Source organism: Fomitopsis serialis, assembly GCF_022376445.1.
Source record: "Fomitopsis serialis strain Sig1Antser10 chromosome Unknown B0H18scaffold_100, whole genome shotgun sequence".
Taxonomy (NCBI): Eukaryota; Fungi; Basidiomycota; class Agaricomycetes; order Polyporales; family Fomitopsidaceae; genus Fomitopsis; species Fomitopsis serialis.
Genome location: NW_025955060.1, coordinates 46,891 through 64,467, shown reverse-complemented (window position 1 = coordinate 64,467; position 17,577 = coordinate 46,891). Strand labels below are relative to the sequence as shown.

The window sequence follows — 17,577 nt, the reverse complement described above, 5'->3', positions numbered from 1 at the left end:
CACAAGAATTGAGTGGCAGTGAGACCCTCAACACCGCTGATTCCGCCACATTGCATGCCTGAATCGTCATTCAGTCGAAATCAGGTCGAAATGCTGTTGAACTGCTCTGAGCTGCCTCTCACCAGCCGCGACACTGGCAAGCAGGCGGGTAGCTTCCACCATAACTAGCCCACAAGGACGACTTGCCCCAGCTGGTCTGCAACTTTACGACACCCTTGCTTTGGACTGATCTACACGTTTGATTCGAACTCGTTTCTCCGAGTCTACACGCCTCGATATCTTGCTGCTTCCATCGTCTGACACTTATCTGAGCGAAAGCGATGGATCTACAAACGGTGAACGAGCTGCTAGCAGGCAGCGTTGGAGGCGCAGCTCAAGTACTGGTCGGACAACCACTGGACACGGTCAAGACGCGTGCGCAGATCGCCCCGAGTTCAGTGCCTCTGCTTATATGCGTACGCGAGTAACCCCGGACTTACGCCCACCGTCCTCGCGTGACAGAGGGTATGTTTGTGAGTCGTCTTTCTTCATCTCATTTATCCGTACGAGGAAGGCAGCAGCAATCTAGTGGTCTGGATTGTCTAAGCGGAGTGGACCAGGAAGACACTTCCTGGCGTGCAGCATGTCAAGGAGTACGAGAAAATGGGACGCTGTTGACCACCCTATCATTCCAGTGGCAGAGATGTATCTGCCGCGGCCGTCTGTGCGTTGATGCATACCACCTGTCGTTGGACGTGTGTGCCCAGTCAGCGCATGTCCCCTTCCTCTCTGTTCGTCTCATGTCAATGCTATCCGAGTCTATGCCTGCGGTAGGACTGTTGCAGGTGATGAGTGGGATAAAGGCGACAGCCGTGGTTGATCTATGGCATGCATGATCAGCGTCCGCACTCGCAGGACTGTTCAGTATCTGGTTTACAATCGTGCATGACGTATTACGGACTCTCACCTGTCCGGATATACTCTTCGATCTTTCTCGCCGTTTTCCTTAGCGGCACGTACGATGCTGTTTTCCCCCGAGGTCCCCTTGGAGATACCGTACTATCAGACAAATGACGCGTGCGAGCCCGACTGCTAACTCCACTCAGAAAGGGCCCATGGACATTCTCGCGCAGACGGTTCGCAAGGAGGGCTTCTTCGCGCTCTACAAAGGTCCGTCGCCGGAGATCTGATGCAGTCAATGATCGCCTAACGCAGTGACCGAACGATTGCAGGCATGGCGAGCCCGCTCGTCGGCATCTCAGGTGTGAACTCGCTCCTGTTCGCCGCGTACGGCGTCTCGAAGCGGATCATCTCGCCGTTCCCCCAGCTGTCCCTCAAGGAAATCGCGGCCGCCGGCGCGCTCGCGGGCGCGGCGAACGCGATCCTCGCCAGCCCAGGTGTGTGCGGCCGTCTTCGTGGGATGCGAGGAGAACTGACGGTAAATGCCGCCGCCGCAGTGGAGATGTTCAAGGTGCGGATGCAGGGCCAGTATGGCATGCCGGGCGACAAGCGATTGCGCGCTGTTATGCAGGAGATGTGGCGAGAGTGGGGGCTCAGGAAGGGCGTCATGCGCGGGTATTGGGTGCGCGCATCTCGTTGGTATCCCTGTCCTCGACGGAACTTATTGAGCGATGATGGTCCATGGGCAGGTAACCGTGGCGAGGGAAATTCCGGCCTATGCTGGGTGAGTTGCACCGGTGCTCCGCGGTGTTCTGCTCCGCTGAGCTCTCGAGATCCCACGCGCGGCGTGGTGCAGGTTTTATACAGGTGAGCACGACCGGGTGGATGCGAGCCGTACCCGTGCGGCGACCGTCTGATTATCTATTACCAGCGTTTGAGTTTTCGAAGCGCAACTTCGCGCAGAGGTATGGGAGTCAGATTCCGGTGTGGGCCCTGCTCGCGAGCGGTTCTACGGGCGGGGTGAGTCGCCCGTCGCTCGTCGGGACGCTCGGCTGACCGGGTTGCAGATTGCATATTGGCTGGCGTGCTATCCGCTGGGTGGGTGGTGATGATCCCCCGCGTGCATTCAAGCATCGACCCCGCTGACGCGTTGCGCAGATGTCGTCAAGTCCCGCGTACAGCTCCGGGCGACGCCGCCCACGGGTACGCCGGTCCAATACATCGCACGCGAGCTGAAGGCCATTGTATCGGAGAGCGGATGGTGGGCGTCCCTGTGTGCTGATGCGGCCTCCTTCCGCTGAAACGTTCACTTCCTGTAGGACCGGGCTGTTTCGTGGGCTTTCTCCGTCGCGTACGTGTCTCATCGATGAGCAGCACGAGCCTTGCGCTGATTGACTGTCCGTGCCCATCTATCTGCGCAGTCCTGCGAAGGTACGAAGTGTGATTACGGGTTGTGGCGTGATACTCATGCGCGTCTGTGAAGCATACCTGCCGCCGCGAGTACGTTTGCTGCATTTGAGCTGACGAGAGGTGAGTGCCGCTGGTGTGCGTCCGACGATAGCTTCTTGACTCATGGTGATGTCTTCCGTTAGAGTATCTGCTGGAAGTGACGGGCGTGTGAGCTCCGGTTGGCTCAGGTATACCACTTGAAGGAAATGGAGTCTGGCGAGCGGATGCTATCAGAGGTTTGATTCAGTGGTCCTGCCCTCCCGGCGGAAGGTGCGGCTTCCTCATACATGCATACGAAGGAGTGTATTGTCAGGGCGATGCCTATTCTGCTTGCTCTTGTGACTACCTTGTCGAGGAGAGAAGTTGCTGCCCAAGCCGCGGATATGCCAGTGTTGAAGAGATGCCAGGTTCCCAATTCCACACTGCTGGGGAAATCAGATGTGTGCTCCCATTCGGGGCCTCATTCAGCAGTTGCTTGACTACCGCTGTCCGCTTTCCTGGGCGTCCCTCTACTTCCCAGAATGCAGATTGCAGAGCTTCGGATTGCAAGCGCCCTGCCACCTCGAACCCGAGGCTGACGTCGGACTACAACCTGCTGCGTGTATCACGAACACGACTATTATCGTTGAACGAGACACCGTCATGGCGGTCAGCCTTCGGTGGAAGCCAGATTCTACGTGTATCTCGTGCACATAGAACACAGCACGCGCACTGCGATCCTACGCGCTGGCGTCGACGGGAAATTATCTGTCAATCGAGCAGAAGAAGTTATGTGGAACTCACCTCATCCCGACCCTCGGGCTCGACGGGCTTCTTTGCAAAGTCAGTGCGAGAAGTGCGTCCAGCGGTCTCGATGTCCCTGTTATACAGTAAGTACATTCTCCGCGGTCACGTTGACTGACCTTTCTGTGATCGCTGATTGGCCACGCCCTTGATGAACAAAGATTCCAGGATGTGATGAGAGCGTGGCGAGGCGATGCACAGGCCACGCTGGACGGTTCTGCTGCGTTGTGCACTGTTGTGCGTGGCCGGGGAGACTTCTAATTGCCCTGATATGGCGCTTTGAAGACTGTTCATCACGGACGAAGGAGAGGGTTTCGCTGATGCTGCGAGTCGCGGGTGGATGAACTCACCCGTCCACCCACAAGGTCAGTGTCCGCTGGCGACGCATTCCATCATCATATGCTCACCTGAATCAGTTCTGCGACTATAGGCTCTGCTTCGCTGTGAGACGCGTGCATACCGATGCGACGATAATCTGCCAGGCCGAAAAGCTTCTCTGACTGGCGTGATGTCGGACGTTCGCCGGCGTGCGGGTGGTCATGAGTCGCAGAACGGGACACCTGCAGTTGGCCGCTGCCCATGCAGTGTGCGTCTGGTAGATATGCTCGCGGTGAGAACAACAGCTGCCTGTTATGGGAACACACCACTGGGCTGCGGCGCCTGCTGTAGCTCTGCTCCATCTCTACTCGCGCGCCCTTCGCGTGGAGGTGAGCAAGTGCAGGTAGCGTCATGCGCTTACATGCAGGTGGGTCTCAGTGGCGAGTGGGGGGCCGAGCGTCGTAGCACGTATAGAGGGCGTGTCCAGCGCACGCCGCATCTCCTCAATCTTCTTCACGTCGCCCACAACGATTATTGCAGCACTCACGAGGCCAGACAACGCGTCTTTGTAAGTACTTACGACCGTTTACGTCCATGATCAGACCCGAATGCGCAAACTGCGTGAGTCCGAGTTTCACGTCCGAGAAGAGACAGCGCTAATCAGCTCGCCATTAGGCTCCCGGAGATGGGCAGACGCGCTCAGTCAACAGCGGCGTTGTGCTGGGCGTTTTGGGCGGGATGGCGCTGATCGCTCTGCTCGTGGTCGTTGTCGTTCCCGTTGCGCGGCGCCAAGGGCGGAGGCGCAGGCGTATGGGCGGCCGGGAGGACGTGGAGAGTGGAATACTTCCTTCTCGGCGATCATCTTCCCGTCATCAAAAGATGCAGCAGCTCGAGATCCCAGCCGGTCCGGACGTGCTCCTGCCCCTCATCGATCCAGTGTCGACCATAAGCTGGTCAGATCTCCGCTCGAAGAACACAAGCGTTGATTCACTTCAAGAGGCCGGCCTATACTCCTTCCGCACCGACGCCGCCACCACCTCGCACCCCGGCCTCGACGACCCGGACATGGACCGCGGCGACACGGGACGGCAACAGGAGGTCGACGACGCCCAAATGTCAGCGGGGGCGTTGAAACTCAGTCCGACGCCCCCGGGGCTCCCGTCCAAGATTGGCGCCAGCACAGCTCCTGGAGGAGGGTCGTACTCATCTATGCCCGCAACCAGCTCGGACGCTGCCCTCCATGTTGGCATGTACCCCCTCAGCCCCGTCTCGCCCGTCTTCACCATGTCCAGGGGTGCGAGCCGTTCCCGGCCGGGCACCGCGCGCACAGGCATGGAGCCCCTCATCGAGGATGGCACCCCCAGCGCCGGTCCGCCCCCATTGCGGCAACTACCATCGCCGCCGTCCTCGCCTGATCAATACGAACCAAACTTCCGCGGCAGCACAACCAGACGACGCCCGAGCGTCACCGCCAGTCATACCGCGCCCTCTGCCATCACCTATCGCCCCCGCTCGTCGACGACGACGGCCGTCCCGCTCACCGCCGCCTTCCAGACCAGCCTCCTCTCGGGCACGCAGTCCGCGCATGCGTCCGCGAGCACGCACCGATACCCCTCCTTGGCCGTCCCTGCGTCCCGCTCGCGTGCGAGCTCCGTCTCTCTCGCCCCGATACCCGACCTCTCGCCCACGGAGCGACCGGCCGACGCTGCCCGCCGCATGAGCATGACCACGACCGAGCTGCGCCACCGCCACCCCTCGTCCGCCACAGCCACCCAGGGCAGTACTCACCCCACGTCGCACGGGACCGCGACGCGATCCGGCACGCCCAGCCACGGCGCGACGCACGCGAGCGTGCAGCCACGCATCCCAGAGTACGGCGAGGCGGGCCCGTCGACGTGGCAGCGCCGGAGGAGCATGCAGCTCGAGCGCAGCCCGCCGCCGTTCACGGGCTCGCCGTCCCCGCTCTCGCCCCCGCCCTCCGCGCGCCCCATCCGGCCGCTCCCCGTCCCCGGCGCGCCCGCCGGCGCACGGCCACACTCGCAGTCGCAGTCACACACCCAGCACGAGGCCCAGTCGCACCAGCACCTCCCCCCGATCGTCAGGAAGCGCGACAGCCCCGCGCTCCGGCCGCTCCCCGCGTCGCCGTTCGTGCACGCGGGCGCGGTCAGCCGGCAGTCGAGCCTCAGCGCGTCGACGCGCACACGGTCGAGCAGCGTGATGAGCGAGCGGTCCATGCCTCGCCAGCTTCCCCCACTCGCCCCGCTGCCCCCGCTCGAGTTTGGTGCGGAGTTTGTGCCGGACGGGGATGCGAGGAGCGTGCGATCGCGGGGGAAGTGATGCATCGTGGGGGCGACGAGAAGGGCTTGGCGGGCCCGACGGGGATGGGGGAAGGAAGGAAGGAGGAAGATCACTCTCACGCTGTGCGATTGCTGCTGCTTACTTTGACTTGCTATGATTGAGATGGGACCTCGTGGACGGGCATGACAGCGTACCCACATTCGACCTGCACGACCTTCCGCATTATTTATCGCTCTGCTCTATGTTGTATATCGATACCTCTATATGTCCGTATCCCGGCCGTATTGTAGCTTACACTTCTTCCTCGTCTACGCGCGACTACGCGGTGTCGTCCGGCGGGCCCTTCTTCCACTTGTCCCACATCCGCGTGCAGACGTTGCGCGCGAGCACGAACGGCTCCGCCGTCTGCGCCTTCTCCACGATGCGGCCCGCGAACTTGAGCTGGTCGCCCGAGTGCAGCGTCTCGTGCGTGAGCGTGAGCAACTTGTTTGAGGGCGCGAGCAGCCGGTCAATCTGCTCCCAGATGGAGGCAAAGGGTGGGGGCATGGGCAGGAGGATCGACTGGCCACTAGAGGTCATCGTCAGTATGCAGTCATACTCAGAGTGCTCCGAAGTCGACAGCCAGCAAGGGAGATATTGACCGGCACTCTTGCGAAGTACAGGCATATGTATCGGAGTGTGCTTGGGCGACTGCGAGCACCCACTTCCCGATAGTATTCGAGTGCATACAGTCGCCAACGTACCACCACCGAGATGACTTGTCGGCAGCATGGCGAGGAGTCCTCTCCGCTGGACCTAAGAATGATCCTGGCTAGCCGCCGCTCTCGAAATTGCACCACCCGGCCCCTGCGTGCGCACTGCCTATCCATCTCTCGCAGTGTGCGCGCAGAGATCGGCTGGGTTGCGGCGATGCGGAACAGGCACCTTTCGAGGATACCATTGTGCAATCCTTTCTCGAGCTCCGTCAAGACCTCGAACAATTCCGCCTAGTCACAGCTCGTGGGTTGCATCGCGCCAAGGGCCGTCCTGCCCTCCGTGCGCGTTGTGCGGGACGGTCTATCAATCGTCTGCTTGCTGAAAGCAGCATGTCTTGGTTTGCGGGAATCCACCAATGCATCACCGATTGAGTCCCAATGAGCTCCGTCGGCACGGCCGGATGAAAGTACACGGCACGACTCTGGTAAGAGGGACGAACGGGCAACACACCTCATGTCGGGAAACGGTCTCCGTGCCGATACCAGTGCCCGACTCTTATCTACTTGCGCGTCCTCCTTGGGTTGTTGACCGCCGCGCGCCTGTTCCTGTTGCTGCTGCTGCCACGCGTCGGTCCTGTCCTGCTTGTACTTGTCCCACTGCGCCTGACGCTCGATGTTGTGCATCATGAGGTCGAGCTTCTCCTGCGTCGCCCAGCGACTCTTGCTGAGCCAGACGTAGTAGCCCTCCTCCCAATACCGCACGTCATCGTGCTGCCGCGCGTGGCCCTGCTGGCCCTCCTGCGTCTCGCCAATGAGGATGTACAGCAGGGACGGGACGCGCTGGCCCTCTGGCGGGAGCGGGTATCGGGCTGGCGCGGGCGCGGATTTGCCTTCGTGTGCGGCGATGGCGCGTTGGACTTCGTGCGCGAAGACACGGCGGAGACAGAAGGTCCGGCACCAGGGCTCGCGCTGTTCCAGGCGACCGCGGACGCTCTGGGAGCAGTAGGTGAAGCAGCGCTCGTCTACCTTCGGCGAGTGCGTGCCTATGGGATATATGTCAATGTCGGCGAGCAGCAGAACGAGACGTCGCACCTTTCGCCTGGCGGACAATCTTGACGGACGGGAACTGTGACCAGAAAATCGGGTACGGCCTGGCCGGCGCCGAGTTTGAGGATTCGTCCACTGGCTTGCCTCCGCGGTCGTTCGAGGACATGGCAGCGGCGCGTTGAGGATGAAGACGAACGATGGTAAGAGTGAAAGCAGAACGAGGCTTGGACGCAACTTGGACGAAGCTGAGAGTCGAGCGTTGGTCGAGCGTACGCCACCCTGCTGCCGAGATTTGAGCGGAGATCGAATACGCGCATAGACCTCTGCAGTTCTCGCGCGTTTTCTTTCTGTTCACCGTCGCGCCGTCTGAAGAATCGCCGTCGCAGCTCACGCACAGGGAGCCTCGCGCTCTCCTCTTCTGGCTGTGGGGAAAGTCCCCGGAGATGCAGACTCAACCCTCGTCCAACCAGTGGAAAGCGGCCGCCCCCAAGCACGGCGGGACCGGACGAGGACGGAGGGAAAGGCTTTGCGCAGGCTGCTTGCCTGGTGAGCACCCGCTGCTAGCTCTCTCTAGTCTGCCGCGCGATTTGCGGTCGTGTGCTCGGTGACGGCGCCGAGGTGCGAAGATATGAGCACGTCGGTTGCTAGGGTGCGTGGCTTGCGGTCGGGCGATGCGTTGCTCATAGACACAGTTATGCGATTGCGAGTACTTTGGTGCTCGTCAACGGAATGGGGCTTACTCTCGTTCGGCGCGACACTCATGTTTATTTTTTCCTTGTCGGAACATTCGCTGTTCTCGTGGCTGTATGTGCGGTGTGAGCTGTAGACATTGGTGAGTACATTCCGAAATGGCTCTCTTGTGATGCTTCATTCTTTTGAATTTCTTCAAGGAGTATACCTGCAGCGTCCGCGTTGCAGGGCGGGCTCCAGACTTGACACCTCTGATCTCATTGCTTCACATTTTAATGACCTTTTACTGATGTGCTCTTTCGTAACAGATTACGTAGTGGAGGGTTGTCTTCGAGATGTCGGCCTTTTGTATGTCATCTGCAGTGTCGCATGAACTAAATGAATGCAAAATCATTGGCACCTTGCCTCTAAACCTGTGCATGCATGCAGCTTTGACGTGCTGTGGCAAGGTGAACGCCTCTTCGTGTGATATCCTGAGCATCCTGCCGGGCATTCAAGAACCAAATAAGCAACTGTTGCGGTTGGCGCAGGACAGTGATCGTGTTCCAGCTTTCATGCAGTCCGCCACTGTCTCGATGCCGGGGGGGACGCCTTCATATGGTCTTCCTTGGCATTGTTGGATACCACATCTTACTGCCGGTCGATGGAGGTAGAACAGTGTTCTGTTTCCTGCCAAATGCTCGCGACTTCGAGACGATATCGTATTCTCGCGGTTGACTTGCACGGCAACAGCTCGTAATGGAGACTTCGGGACAGAGGCTTCTTCGTGGTACCAATAAGGTACATCTCCGGTGTGAGCATGCGCATACATTGTGCACCACAAATCTTGTATCAGATACTGATGCAGCTTCGCGCATGCCACGGGCATGCAAGGAACCATAGAGTTCATACGGATGTGTATTATTTCCAAGAGTTGTACACAGTTCCTGCTGTGACGAGATGCATGTTGAGCGTCGCTCTGGATTCATAACAAGTCTCACCAATTGTACTAAGCATCTTCGGACGCACATGCGACATAGGTCCAGGTACCACTTGTAAACGAGGTAAGGAATGACATCGATCCCATGAAATTTCTCTGCGTGAATCACTGACTCAATGTTTGTCCCAGTCCCCGGGGTGGAAGAGAGGTGTAAACTGCTAAGATAAAGCGGAGATACGGAATGCAATTACTCGCACCATACCGAATCCGAGTTACGGTCTGACATATCATGAGGATTGTATTGGAGAAATATCGTCCTCCCGGGTTCTATACCGGGTTGCCGCTGCTAAAGTGAGAAGATTGTGTGTACAATCTCATCACTATAACGTCTGCAACTGGTGGCGTCGCAAGTCTCAAAGTCTGCAGGTGAAGATAGGAGCATCCGAGCCAAGGCAGCGATCACCATTGGCAACTTGACATGAGTCGAGGACGGCCGGCTGCGCGCCAGCAGCATGAGTATCCACCCATCGGTATTAGCCGAACAGCTCGAGGATCGCACGAACATCGTCCTTCCTCGATGATTTCGAATGAAGGAAGCGGTGGAAGCACTGGCAATTGTCTAGACTGTCAATATCACTCACGATGCGTACTTCTCACATGCTCCTCGTCTCGTCCACGTTGAGTAACAACCCAATGAAAAAGTGAACCATTCCTACGAGCCCCTGCGCCTCGCACGCTGAACGTATAGGATCAGTTAACCAGCGATGATACCGAAGGTTTACGCTGGCAAATCACCCACCTTCGTTCACCGTGTGTATGTTCCCGTCCGCAGGTCCGTCTCGCGCGTAATAATGGTTATACCGGAAGATATGCGGCGTCAGCCTCCAGTAGAACTGTGTATCTATTATAGGGTGGCGTTCAGCTCAGGCGCCTGCGAGACTCCAGCCATGACGGTTGACGACGACGTACCGGTATTCCTGCGAGTAGGCTCGGGACGACGACCACTTCCGCGCCAGAGCCTTGCGAGGCGCGCGTACCCTCAGTCACGGAGTCGTGCTCTGAATGCGGCCCGCCCCACGCTGCACGGATTGTCCCCGCCAGGATCCTCCACTGTTCGCTGTCCGTCGGGGAGACAGGTGCAGGTTCCAGTGCAGTATCAAAAGCATCGGAGAGTACGACGCGACCTGCGCTAGGACCGAGCCTGGGGACGCCGCGATGTTCGTCTGCCAAGGATGCATCGTCCTCGGGGAAGGGGTCGACCGTCAGATTCAGCGACTCTGCAACGGGCCTGAGAACGGCGATGGTGTGGTTCTTGAGCGCTGCTACGGAGCTTGATACAACTAAGTACATCAGTTAAACCATCCTCAACTGCTCGAAGCCGGGAGTAGAACCCACCTATCGACCGCCACCCGATGATTCACCACTGCGCCCGCCGTCTCCGGCAACGCATTACTCTTACCCCTCCCCACACAACGTCCACCGCCACCGTCGTGTGCCCGCCCGCCGCGAGCCCCGGGTCTGCCTCAAACAGTGCCATCTCCACGCGCTGGAGGGCAGCGTCAGACGTGCGCGCTGCGAGAATATCCGCACGGAGGGCCGGAGGGAGAAGCGGTGCGTGCGCCGCGAGACATTGGGCGTGTGTGTAGGCGGCGGAGGTGCGTGTGAGGCGGGCGGGCGGGGCGAAAGACTCGTAGGCGACGATGAGGGAGGAGAGCAGGCCGATTGCCTTGGTGAAGATAGGGTCAGTAAGGAGGGTAATTGTTGTGAGTTGTGTCTGGTCACAGAGGAACGAGGAGACGTACAGTGTGTGCTGGAGGAATGCTTGAGTGGCCACCGGCAGCTGAGACCTCGATTTGAAGGTCGAAATAGCCCTTCTCTGAGATCGCTAGGCGTGCCAAGGGCGCGCCGTACCTATCCTCAATCGGGTCTGGCGCGTTCAATCCCGAGTTTTGAGTTCACGCCAGGCTGACAACTGAGGAACATGCTTACCGCCTTCGTCGACGAGCATAGCGAACGCGTTCTCGCCGAACACTTGGAGCAGGTGTTGCCCGATCCGGTATGCACCCTATCGTAGTGAGAAGATGACAGGTCAAACGAACGCAACAGGGCAGACAGGAATTTGGGTTGCACCTGGAGACCCGTCGCTTCCTCGTCGAACCCGAACGCAAGCACGACCGTGCGTGCAGGGACAAAATCATGTTCCAGGAGGTCTCCACCGCTGTGCTATGAATACCCTTTGCGTTGGTCTAGCTAATGTCGACAGCCCGGGAAAACGCGCACAGAATGCTGATCAAGCCATTCTTGTCGTCCGCACTTCCCTGCCCCAGACACGTGTACCTTCCAGATGGCACCCGGGTACATGAGATTCAGATGCACACTGAATACAGCACACGTGCACCCAGCCTGACGTGAGCACGTACCGTCAAAATGTCCTGAATACGGCGAGTGCGTCCAATTAGCGATACTCGTTGGGTCGACAGGAACCACGTCTGTCAGCAACGGTGTCAGACCCTGTGACGTAAGGAGCAGAATAAGAGATACGTCGTACCTTGGTGCGCGGTGAGCAATATAGGCTTCAGCGCGTCGTCCGATCCTTGCCACACGTATACGAGGCCGAAGGTGTTGATTTTCGTCAGTAGAAGCGTGGTGTGGCTATCAGATGAAAGGAGGGTGAGTAGGGGCCCGTCATATTATGGTGAGAACGCCTACATCTGAGGGAAGGCTTGCCAGAGATAGTCATGAAGCGGGGCGAAGGCTTCCCAACGCGAATCTTCGCCGATAGGCCCCATCACGTCGTACACCTCCGTGCTAACCAAGGATCGTCAGTGACTGCATTTTGCTACGGGACCGAAATCGAACCGCTCAGAAGATGTGAATACTGGATACGCACGGAATGCGGACAGCCCCGCTGAGTAGGTCGGCTGTTCTGTTCACGAAGGCCTCCGTGCTGAGTTGTCGCCCCGTTGCATTCCATAGCTGCTCGTGTGTTTGGGGAACAAGCGGAGGTCCTTGCGAACACAGACTCGGCGCGTGCTTGCGCAAAGGCACATGGAGGAACTTGAAGTTCAGCAAAAGCGTGATGTAAGGTATCTTTGCTGGCAGATATAAGCGGATTAACACCGCCAGAGCGAGCCCCTTCAAAGCAGCAACTCTGAGAACAGTCCACATGTTGACGGTGAATACTAATCAGCTATGGGACACTGGGAGTGCAGTGAAATGTTATCAATCGGACAACTTATGATGAGAGTTTTCGTGCTCGCCGTCTGCACAGGCCGCTTCTACGAGGTGCGTACGATGACGGTAATATTCAAGATGGAGAGGATAAAGCAAGCCGGTGGATGCGCATGCAAGGGTACGAGACCAAACATACTGAGATGCTTACTAGTATGCGCCTCGGCGCTACACGGTCACGTTATCGCGACTCAAAACGCAGCGCCGGCGCTAACGACGCCGGTAGTTCACTTCGACACAAGTTCAAACGTTGAACATGGCCGTGCATCCGGGATTTAGTCCCTTGGGTTTATTTCTTCCGTTGTCATCTCACCCCGGCTCCTGTGATGCATAGAGTACCACTACGGTCTGGGTAGCGTGCAGCTGCGACCGTCCTAATCAAGTCGGTGCACCTCAGGCGCCCTCAAGCTGCCGTTTTGCCAGGTGTATAAATACTCGTGGGCCGAATCCCGGTAAGTAGGTGGGTCCGAGTTAAGTGAGTATCAATCTCTTCATACATTTGTGCTATCTACGAAGTTGCGTTATTGCTACTGCACAGCTTAGCTTGGACCGAAGCTCGCACATGCACTGTGACGACTCAGCAGAGACTGGTGCCGCCGCCGTGTTTTGGTTCACTCGTGCCTCGAGGACAGGCTTAGCATGCAAAAGGTTTGTCAAAACAGTGGGTGATTCGGAGTTGGTAAGTCTGCCAGTGAATGATACATTCCTGCGATTAATTCCGGAATGCCAGCTCACAGGACATGATATCCTATTCTTGTGCACGTACCGGGCCGCCGCTACGAAACTACGACACTCCGTGCCCGATATTCAAGCCTGTCTCGGAGTATGATCGGCTCAAGGACAGCTCGATGTTCGTCTACACCGTGACGAGATTGTTCAGTCATGCGCGGATCAATATTACTACCCAATCATGCCAGTGCATCACAGCAAGCTCCTGTATCTCGTTGACATACTTTTCGGTTTCCCGACATATGCAGCCTGTAGGTTCCTTAGTGGGGTAAGTCACCCAGGATCCTGGGTAAAGTGCACTGGTGCGATGTATGACGTCACACCAATATAGCTACTTTCACGACCTATTAAGACGCGCTCTTCCCCACACTCAGCTTCAGCTTTCTCGCATTCATCATTGCCCACTTAACTCATTTTCGTTCTCATCGACTTAATGGGTCCGGTCAGACTTACACTCAAGATCACCCCGCTCTCCGCTCTCCGAACCTCCACCCACCACATCCCCGCGCACGGGCACATTCCCAACACCTCCCTCTCCCCGCACCCTCTCCTCATCTACCACGGCGCGTTCACTCCCGAGCCCACGCCGCAGCCGTCGACGATCGAGGCGCACCTCAAGCGCATCGGCGTCGTCTCGCCGCAGTGGCGCTACACGATGTACAGCCAGTCGCACTTCCACTCGACCACGCACGAGCTGCTCGTCGTCTTCCGCGGCGCAGCGCGGCTCCTCTTCGGCGGGGAGGGGAACCCTGGCGCAGTGACCTCGAGGCGAGGATGGGGGACGCGATGTTGCTGCCCGCAGGCGTCGCACACCGGCTACTGGAGGACCTGGGCGAGGGCGGGGCATTCGAGATGATCGGGAGCTACCCAACCGGGAAGAACTGGGACATGTGCTACGGAGATGGGCGTGGGGCCGAGGACGTGGAGGGCATCCGGGAGAGAATCGGAGGACTCGGGTGGTTTGAGAAGGATCCGATTTACGGGGAAGACGGGCCAGCGCTGCACATCTGAGTAACACCCCGCACGCACAGGATACTGATGAGATGCAGGTCAATGTATTACCGCTTTGTACGTTACTACACTAAATGGGTGATAAGGCCGGTGAGCAGTATTTGGTCAGTTGGATGAAAGGGGACGCAGCCAATGGTTGGTCATCGAGATCGCTGCCAGTGTCGTCCACTTTCGCCCTACCGTCGACACAGCATCCCAGACAGTTCTTCATCGCTTGGACAGTTCAGAGGTGCCCTTGGATTAGCGCCTAGTCGTAGACTGTCCGGTCTAGTCAAATTGGGTTGAAGACCGCGTTCCACACCGGCACTCACGCGTATAGACACATTGGGCATGCTTTCATCTTCACTGGAATGATTGATGCAAGCTTGAAGTAGTAGCTGAGGATGCTTCTGCATCACCGATGTCTCTCCAGACGAGGGCGAAACCTCGCGTTGAGGCTGGCGCGATCAGGGATCGACCACTGGCTGCGCAGTGCGGTCTGCGTCGGCGACTGTTTCTCCTCGGGTATGTTGGCCCGCCCTTGAACTTGTCGCCGTCGAGCTGTGTTGCTATGTTTGGTCACTGGCAACTGCGGTCAGAAGCTCGTGGGCGTCGATGAGTACGGAGTACGGGCTTCACAACCGACAAGACGAACCGCACGTATACAGGAAGAAATGGCATTTCGCGAGAACACCGACAGCAGCGTGCAACAGTGGAGATATCGTATAGATCCGCGCCCGCCCAGCCCCCTCATCATCTCGTCGTTACCAAGGTCGTGAACATCCGCGGCGCGCGCTCATTCGCTCTCCTGGATGAGCGCGAGGATCATCCTGCGCGGAGGAGCCTGCAGTTAGTGAGCAGATTGCACGGGGGAGCACGGGGCGCACCTGTAGAGGTAGTAGAAGAAGCTGAGGAGGTAGAAGCCGAGCTTGACGAAGCTCTCCTTCTTGTGGTTGGGGAGGGAGCGGAAGATCTCTGTCGCGTCGTACATGTGGTTCTTATTGCGTATCCTGCGTGTGCGTGCGTGTCAACGGAGTGCGGGTGCGCGCGGAAGCGGGAGACGCACTTGTTGATGTTGTACGCGAGCAATGGCGCGTTGAACAGGAAGGCTATCCATTGTCCTGATAGCAGGAACAGCAGCGCAAGGAATGCGTGCGCTATGTTTTCGGGTAGCACAAACTGGAGAAAGGAGGCCAATATCAAACCTGGTCAGGGGATGAGCTGCAGGATAATAGGGACAACGGACCTGGTTTAACTTGTTGCAGAGATCTATTGGATTGATGTAATCACACTCCAGGTCGGAGAACATGATAATCTGGGCAACGCGGCGAGACGGCGAAGATCGCGAGGGACGAGTCACCGGAGTTAGCGAGGTAGGCATGGCCCCATGAGGAGAATGCACGCACGAAGAAGACCATGGTGAACAACAGCCCCGCCGCCATCAATACTGAGAAAAGAAAAAGCCACCCTATCCACCGAGACATTCATAGCAAAACGTCCATCCAGCATCCAGTTGCGAATGCAAATTCAATGCAAATCGTAAGAGGTCGTACATTGTTGAAGAGTAGAATACCGTACCTGTAGCACCCATTGCGAGAAATTCGTTCTACAGTACAGAGCAAGGTCTGTTCTGTGGGCGGCGACCGCAGGAGAGAGGGAGTTCAGCGGGCCAGGTGGCAGCAAACGACGTGTACGCAAGAGTGCTCGTGGACCGCGCACGTCGACTCTCTGGCGCGCCGTGATGCCGTGACAGGACGCGTGACTTGTGTGACCTGTGATACGTGACTGCCCGTCAGGAATCGGGATGCTGTAGCGACGACAAAGCCCTGCTGAGGCCTGAGGGTTGGCTGAAGCACACTGAGTCTCCAAAGAGTCGATGTTACGAGAATGCCACACGTTGTGTGTAACAACAAGTGCGACTCGCGGTTACAGGAGCTGTCACGGTGCATCCGTTTCTTTATTGCAGTCCATATTAGGTAGTATAGCCGCGCGACAAACTGATACAAACACGGTTCTCCCAATTGTGGTGGCTGCGAGGGCGTCCGCATCCTCCTCACCCTCACCTCGACCACCACCTCCTCGCCGCTCTCTCCGTCGCCGACCATGACTGCCTCCCTCCTCGACCGCATCAGCCTCCCGAACGACAACTCCATCGGTCCCGTGCGCAGCAGAGGCAACCGCGCAGGCGGAACGAGCCCATATGTGCGCCGCCTCCGAGTCTGATTCAAGTCCTCTTGTCTCACATCCGCTTCTCTTTCCCTCGACCCTCTCGCTCTCACTCTAGAACCGAAACCAACGCCCGCCTCCAAAAGGTGATGTCAACGGTACCTGGACGCACGACCTCTACCAGGGAACCGATGCTGCCCGGCGCGGAGGCTCGCTCAGCGCACGGCTCTCCAACTCTCCTATCAATGCGCCGAAGATGAATTTTGGAGTGGCGGACAGGGCGCTGCGGGACGCGCTCGGCGAGAAGGGGCTCAGCATCAAAGGCGCGAGCAGCAGGGGAAATGTGGTCGAGGTGGCGGGGCTCGCGAACGGGACGAGCGCGGCGGATGTTGAGGTGAGCCTTTGTGTTCAATCGCTGGAGTGTGTCGAGGACGCACTGGCTGCGATGGAATATGCTAAAATCCTTCCTTAGGCCATCTTCAAACGCTGCGGGCCCATTACTCAGTCCGTGCTCTCCAAACGCGACCCACCCATCGTGCGGGTGACCTTCAAGCACGAGAAAGACGCCCAGGCGGCGGTTGCAAAGTTCGACGGGCAGCCCGCTGACGGGCGAACGCTCAGCGTGCGCGTCGTCGGAGGCGTGAATGCGACGCTCTTCGGCCGCCTCGAGGGCGCGGCGATGGACAGCGACAGTGTAGACTTGCTCATGGACGACGGCGGGTCGAGTGGATCGTACGTGTACTGTGTGTCTGAGACTGTGTTTACTGACTTCAGACAAAGGAAGCTCCGGTCGGACGACATCCTTGCGAAGGACACGCGTGCGAGGGTGCTCGTCGCTCCCCCGGGGCTGAACCCGGCGGATTACGTACAGCGGCCGACGCGTGGTGGACGGGGGCGCGGTCGGGGCCGAGGCCGGCGTGGAGGTGGTCGGGGCGACAGCGCTCGGATGGACATCGACTGAGCGTCGAATGCATCTTCATTTGCTTCAAATCACCGTCCTACGACTCGGTCGCGTTCGGCCGTGGTCGGTCTCCCCACTACAGTCTCTTGTGTACCATAAGCATCTCGTTTACTGCCGTGTCCGTCTGTGCGTCGATCTCTCTCCTGTGCTTTCTGTGTCTGCCCGCTCGTTATGGTCGAAATTATCTCTTACAGTATACACATGCACATACGCGTACGCCGGTCTCGTTGTGAAAATGTCTAATGATTCTGAATCAGATCGCTGTGCTCTGCTCATGTGAACCTTGTCACTGTCAATAAGGTGCATAGTGACGTCCAACGTACGTGATTCGTTTGTAACTGATAGGGCGGCGAGTAATGTGCGTCCGACTTGTGCGTTGTTTCCCAACTCGTTTCCCAACTCCAGTCTGCCTGTTCATGTCG

At 58.2% G+C, this 17,577-nt stretch overlaps 9 protein-coding genes across 9 annotated transcripts; 5 read left to right on the top strand and 4 right to left on the bottom strand.

Moving 5' to 3' along the window:
* The first annotated feature begins 40 nt into the window (after positions 1 to 40).
* B0H18DRAFT_34360 (mitochondrial carrier) lies at positions 41 to 2,614 on the top strand. The gene is made up of 14 exons (XM_048037672.1): positions 41 to 432; positions 502 to 512; positions 1,086 to 1,149; positions 1,212 to 1,376; positions 1,437 to 1,561; positions 1,629 to 1,663; positions 1,736 to 1,746; positions 1,811 to 1,899; positions 1,947 to 1,977; positions 2,038 to 2,140; positions 2,199 to 2,230; positions 2,301 to 2,310; positions 2,363 to 2,409; positions 2,472 to 2,614. Exons 1-14 carry the CDS (start codon positions 321 to 323, stop codon positions 2,498 to 2,500), a joined length of 864 nt encoding a protein of 287 aa, XP_047888411.1. The 5' UTR covers positions 41 to 320; the 3' UTR covers positions 2,501 to 2,614.
* Positions 2,615 to 2,834: 220 nt separating this feature from the next.
* B0H18DRAFT_34357 (uncharacterized protein) lies at positions 2,835 to 4,002 on the bottom strand. The gene is made up of 4 exons (XM_048037671.1): positions 3,519 to 4,002; positions 3,231 to 3,456; positions 3,112 to 3,187; positions 2,835 to 3,054 (listed from the first exon to the last, which is right to left on the bottom strand). The coding sequence occupies exons 1-4, from the start codon at positions 3,840 to 3,842 to the stop codon at positions 3,048 to 3,050; spliced, it is 633 nt and encodes a 210-aa protein (XP_047888410.1). The 5' UTR covers positions 3,843 to 4,002; the 3' UTR covers positions 2,835 to 3,047.
* Position 4,003: 1 nt separating this feature from the next.
* On the top strand, positions 4,004 to 5,905 carry B0H18DRAFT_34482 (uncharacterized protein). The gene has a single exon (XM_048037677.1). It carries the CDS (start codon positions 4,168 to 4,170, stop codon positions 5,764 to 5,766), a length of 1,599 nt encoding a protein of 532 aa, XP_047888409.1. The 5' UTR covers positions 4,004 to 4,167; the 3' UTR covers positions 5,767 to 5,905.
* On the bottom strand, positions 5,794 to 7,709 carry B0H18DRAFT_1034179 (uncharacterized protein). The gene is made up of 3 exons (XM_048030229.1): positions 7,515 to 7,709; positions 6,934 to 7,465; positions 5,794 to 6,295 (listed from the first exon to the last, which is right to left on the bottom strand). Exons 1-3 carry the CDS (start codon positions 7,633 to 7,635, stop codon positions 6,046 to 6,048), a joined length of 903 nt encoding a protein of 300 aa, XP_047888408.1. The 5' UTR covers positions 7,636 to 7,709; the 3' UTR covers positions 5,794 to 6,045.
* On the top strand, positions 7,710 to 8,571 carry B0H18DRAFT_1034170 (uncharacterized protein). The gene is made up of 2 exons (XM_048030228.1): positions 7,710 to 8,015; positions 8,468 to 8,571. The coding sequence occupies exons 1-2, from the start codon at positions 7,913 to 7,915 to the stop codon at positions 8,530 to 8,532; spliced, it is 168 nt and encodes a 55-aa protein (XP_047888407.1). The 5' UTR covers positions 7,710 to 7,912; the 3' UTR covers positions 8,533 to 8,571.
* Positions 8,572 to 9,651: 1,080 nt separating this feature from the next.
* On the bottom strand, positions 9,652 to 12,415 carry B0H18DRAFT_1034167 (uncharacterized protein). Its single transcript, XM_048030227.1, has 14 exons — positions 12,339 to 12,415; positions 11,969 to 12,278; positions 11,788 to 11,886; positions 11,627 to 11,730; positions 11,495 to 11,567; positions 11,359 to 11,415; positions 11,209 to 11,296; positions 11,068 to 11,143; positions 10,881 to 11,005; positions 10,538 to 10,804; positions 10,474 to 10,514; positions 10,048 to 10,408; positions 9,878 to 9,971; positions 9,652 to 9,814 (listed from the first exon to the last, which is right to left on the bottom strand). The coding sequence occupies exons 2-14, from the start codon at positions 12,244 to 12,246 to the stop codon at positions 9,732 to 9,734; spliced, it is 1,746 nt and encodes a 581-aa protein (XP_047888406.1). The 5' UTR covers positions 12,247 to 12,278; positions 12,339 to 12,415; the 3' UTR covers positions 9,652 to 9,731.
* An 858-nt stretch (positions 12,416 to 13,273) lies between these two features.
* B0H18DRAFT_34287 (uncharacterized protein) lies at positions 13,274 to 14,031 on the top strand. The gene is made up of 2 exons (XM_048037669.1): positions 13,274 to 13,306; positions 13,370 to 14,031. The coding sequence occupies exon 2, from the start codon at positions 13,472 to 13,474 to the stop codon at positions 13,892 to 13,894; it is 423 nt and encodes a 140-aa protein (XP_047888405.1). The 5' UTR covers positions 13,274 to 13,306; positions 13,370 to 13,471; the 3' UTR covers positions 13,895 to 14,031.
* Positions 14,032 to 14,634: 603 nt separating this feature from the next.
* On the bottom strand, positions 14,635 to 15,735 carry B0H18DRAFT_34282 (cornichon). Its single transcript, XM_048037668.1, has 6 exons — positions 15,607 to 15,735; positions 15,435 to 15,496; positions 15,275 to 15,343; positions 15,095 to 15,207; positions 14,916 to 15,038; positions 14,635 to 14,858 (listed from the first exon to the last, which is right to left on the bottom strand). The coding sequence occupies exons 1-6, from the start codon at positions 15,617 to 15,619 to the stop codon at positions 14,825 to 14,827; spliced, it is 414 nt and encodes a 137-aa protein (XP_047888404.1). The 5' UTR covers positions 15,620 to 15,735; the 3' UTR covers positions 14,635 to 14,824.
* Positions 15,736 to 16,131: 396 nt separating this feature from the next.
* B0H18DRAFT_1087048 (uncharacterized protein) lies at positions 16,132 to 17,155 on the top strand (the record flags this gene model as incomplete). The annotated part of the gene is made up of 4 exons (XM_048032127.1): positions 16,132 to 16,230; positions 16,313 to 16,588; positions 16,667 to 16,926; positions 16,969 to 17,155. The coding sequence occupies 4 exons, from the start codon at positions 16,132 to 16,134 to the stop codon at positions 17,153 to 17,155; spliced, it is 822 nt and encodes a 273-aa protein (XP_047888403.1).
* Positions 17,156 to 17,577: the final 422 nt, after the last annotated feature.

What these genes read in the sequence shown, in the direction of transcription:
- B0H18DRAFT_34360 (XM_048037672.1), top strand. Translation starts at nt 321, where the DNA reads ATGGATCTACAAACGGTGAACGAGCTGCTAGCAGGCAGCGTTGGAGGC. An exon ending in CGCGATCCTCGCCAGCCCAG is followed by an intron (nt 1,377 to 1,436) that starts GTGTGTGCGGCC and finishes CCGCCGCCGCAG; the next exon opens with TGGAGATGTTCAAGGTGCGG. An exon ending in GCTGGCGTGCTATCCGCTGG is followed by an intron (nt 1,978 to 2,037) that starts GTGGGTGGTGAT and finishes CGCGTTGCGCAG; the next exon opens with ATGTCGTCAAGTCCCGCGTA.
- B0H18DRAFT_34357 (XM_048037671.1), bottom strand. Translation starts at nt 3,842, where the DNA reads ATGACGCTACCTGCACTTGCTCACCTCCACGCGAAGGGCGCGCGAGTA. An exon ending in TAGTCGCAGAACTGATTCAG is followed by an intron (nt 3,457 to 3,518) that starts GTGAGCATATGA and finishes TGGACGGGTGAG; the next exon opens with TTCATCCACCCGCGACTCGC. An exon ending in CAATCAGCGATCACAGAAAG is followed by an intron (nt 3,188 to 3,230) that starts GTCAGTCAACGT and finishes ACTGTATAACAG; the next exon opens with GGACATCGAGACCGCTGGAC.
- B0H18DRAFT_34482 (XM_048037677.1), top strand. Translation starts at nt 4,168, where the DNA reads ATGGCGCTGATCGCTCTGCTCGTGGTCGTTGTCGTTCCCGTTGCGCGG.
- B0H18DRAFT_1034179 (XM_048030229.1), bottom strand. Translation starts at nt 7,635, where the DNA reads ATGTCCTCGAACGACCGCGGAGGCAAGCCAGTGGACGAATCCTCAAAC. An exon ending in GATTGTCCGCCAGGCGAAAG is followed by an intron (nt 7,466 to 7,514) that starts GTGCGACGTCTC and finishes TATATCCCATAG; the next exon opens with GCACGCACTCGCCGAAGGTA. An exon ending in AGACCGTTTCCCGACATGAG is followed by an intron (nt 6,296 to 6,933) that starts GTGTGTTGCCCG and finishes GATGACCTCTAG; the next exon opens with TGGCCAGTCGATCCTCCTGC.
- B0H18DRAFT_1034170 (XM_048030228.1), top strand. Translation starts at nt 7,913, where the DNA reads ATGCAGACTCAACCCTCGTCCAACCAGTGGAAAGCGGCCGCCCCCAAG. An exon ending in TTGCGCAGGCTGCTTGCCTG is followed by an intron (nt 8,016 to 8,467) that starts GTGAGCACCCGC and finishes CTTTCGTAACAG; the next exon opens with ATTACGTAGTGGAGGGTTGT.
- B0H18DRAFT_1034167 (XM_048030227.1), bottom strand. Translation starts at nt 12,246, where the DNA reads ATGTGGACTGTTCTCAGAGTTGCTGCTTTGAAGGGGCTCGCTCTGGCG. An exon ending in TCAGGACATTTTGACGGTAC is followed by an intron (nt 11,416 to 11,494) that starts GTGCTCACGTCA and finishes GCCATCTGGAAG; the next exon opens with GTACACGTGTCTGGGGCAGG. An exon ending in AATGGCTTGATCAGCATTCT is followed by an intron (nt 11,297 to 11,358) that starts GTGCGCGTTTTC and finishes TTCATAGCACAG; the next exon opens with CGGTGGAGACCTCCTGGAAC.
- B0H18DRAFT_34287 (XM_048037669.1), top strand. Translation starts at nt 13,472, where the DNA reads ATGGGTCCGGTCAGACTTACACTCAAGATCACCCCGCTCTCCGCTCTC.
- B0H18DRAFT_34282 (XM_048037668.1), bottom strand. An exon ending in TCTGCAACAAGTTAAACCAG is followed by an intron (nt 15,208 to 15,274) that starts GTCCGTTGTCCC and finishes TCCTTTCTCCAG; the next exon opens with TTTGTGCTACCCGAAAACAT. An exon ending in TTCTTCTACTACCTCTACAG is followed by an intron (nt 14,859 to 14,915) that starts GTGCGCCCCGTG and finishes TCCTCCGCGCAG; the next exon opens with GATGATCCTCGCGCTCATCC.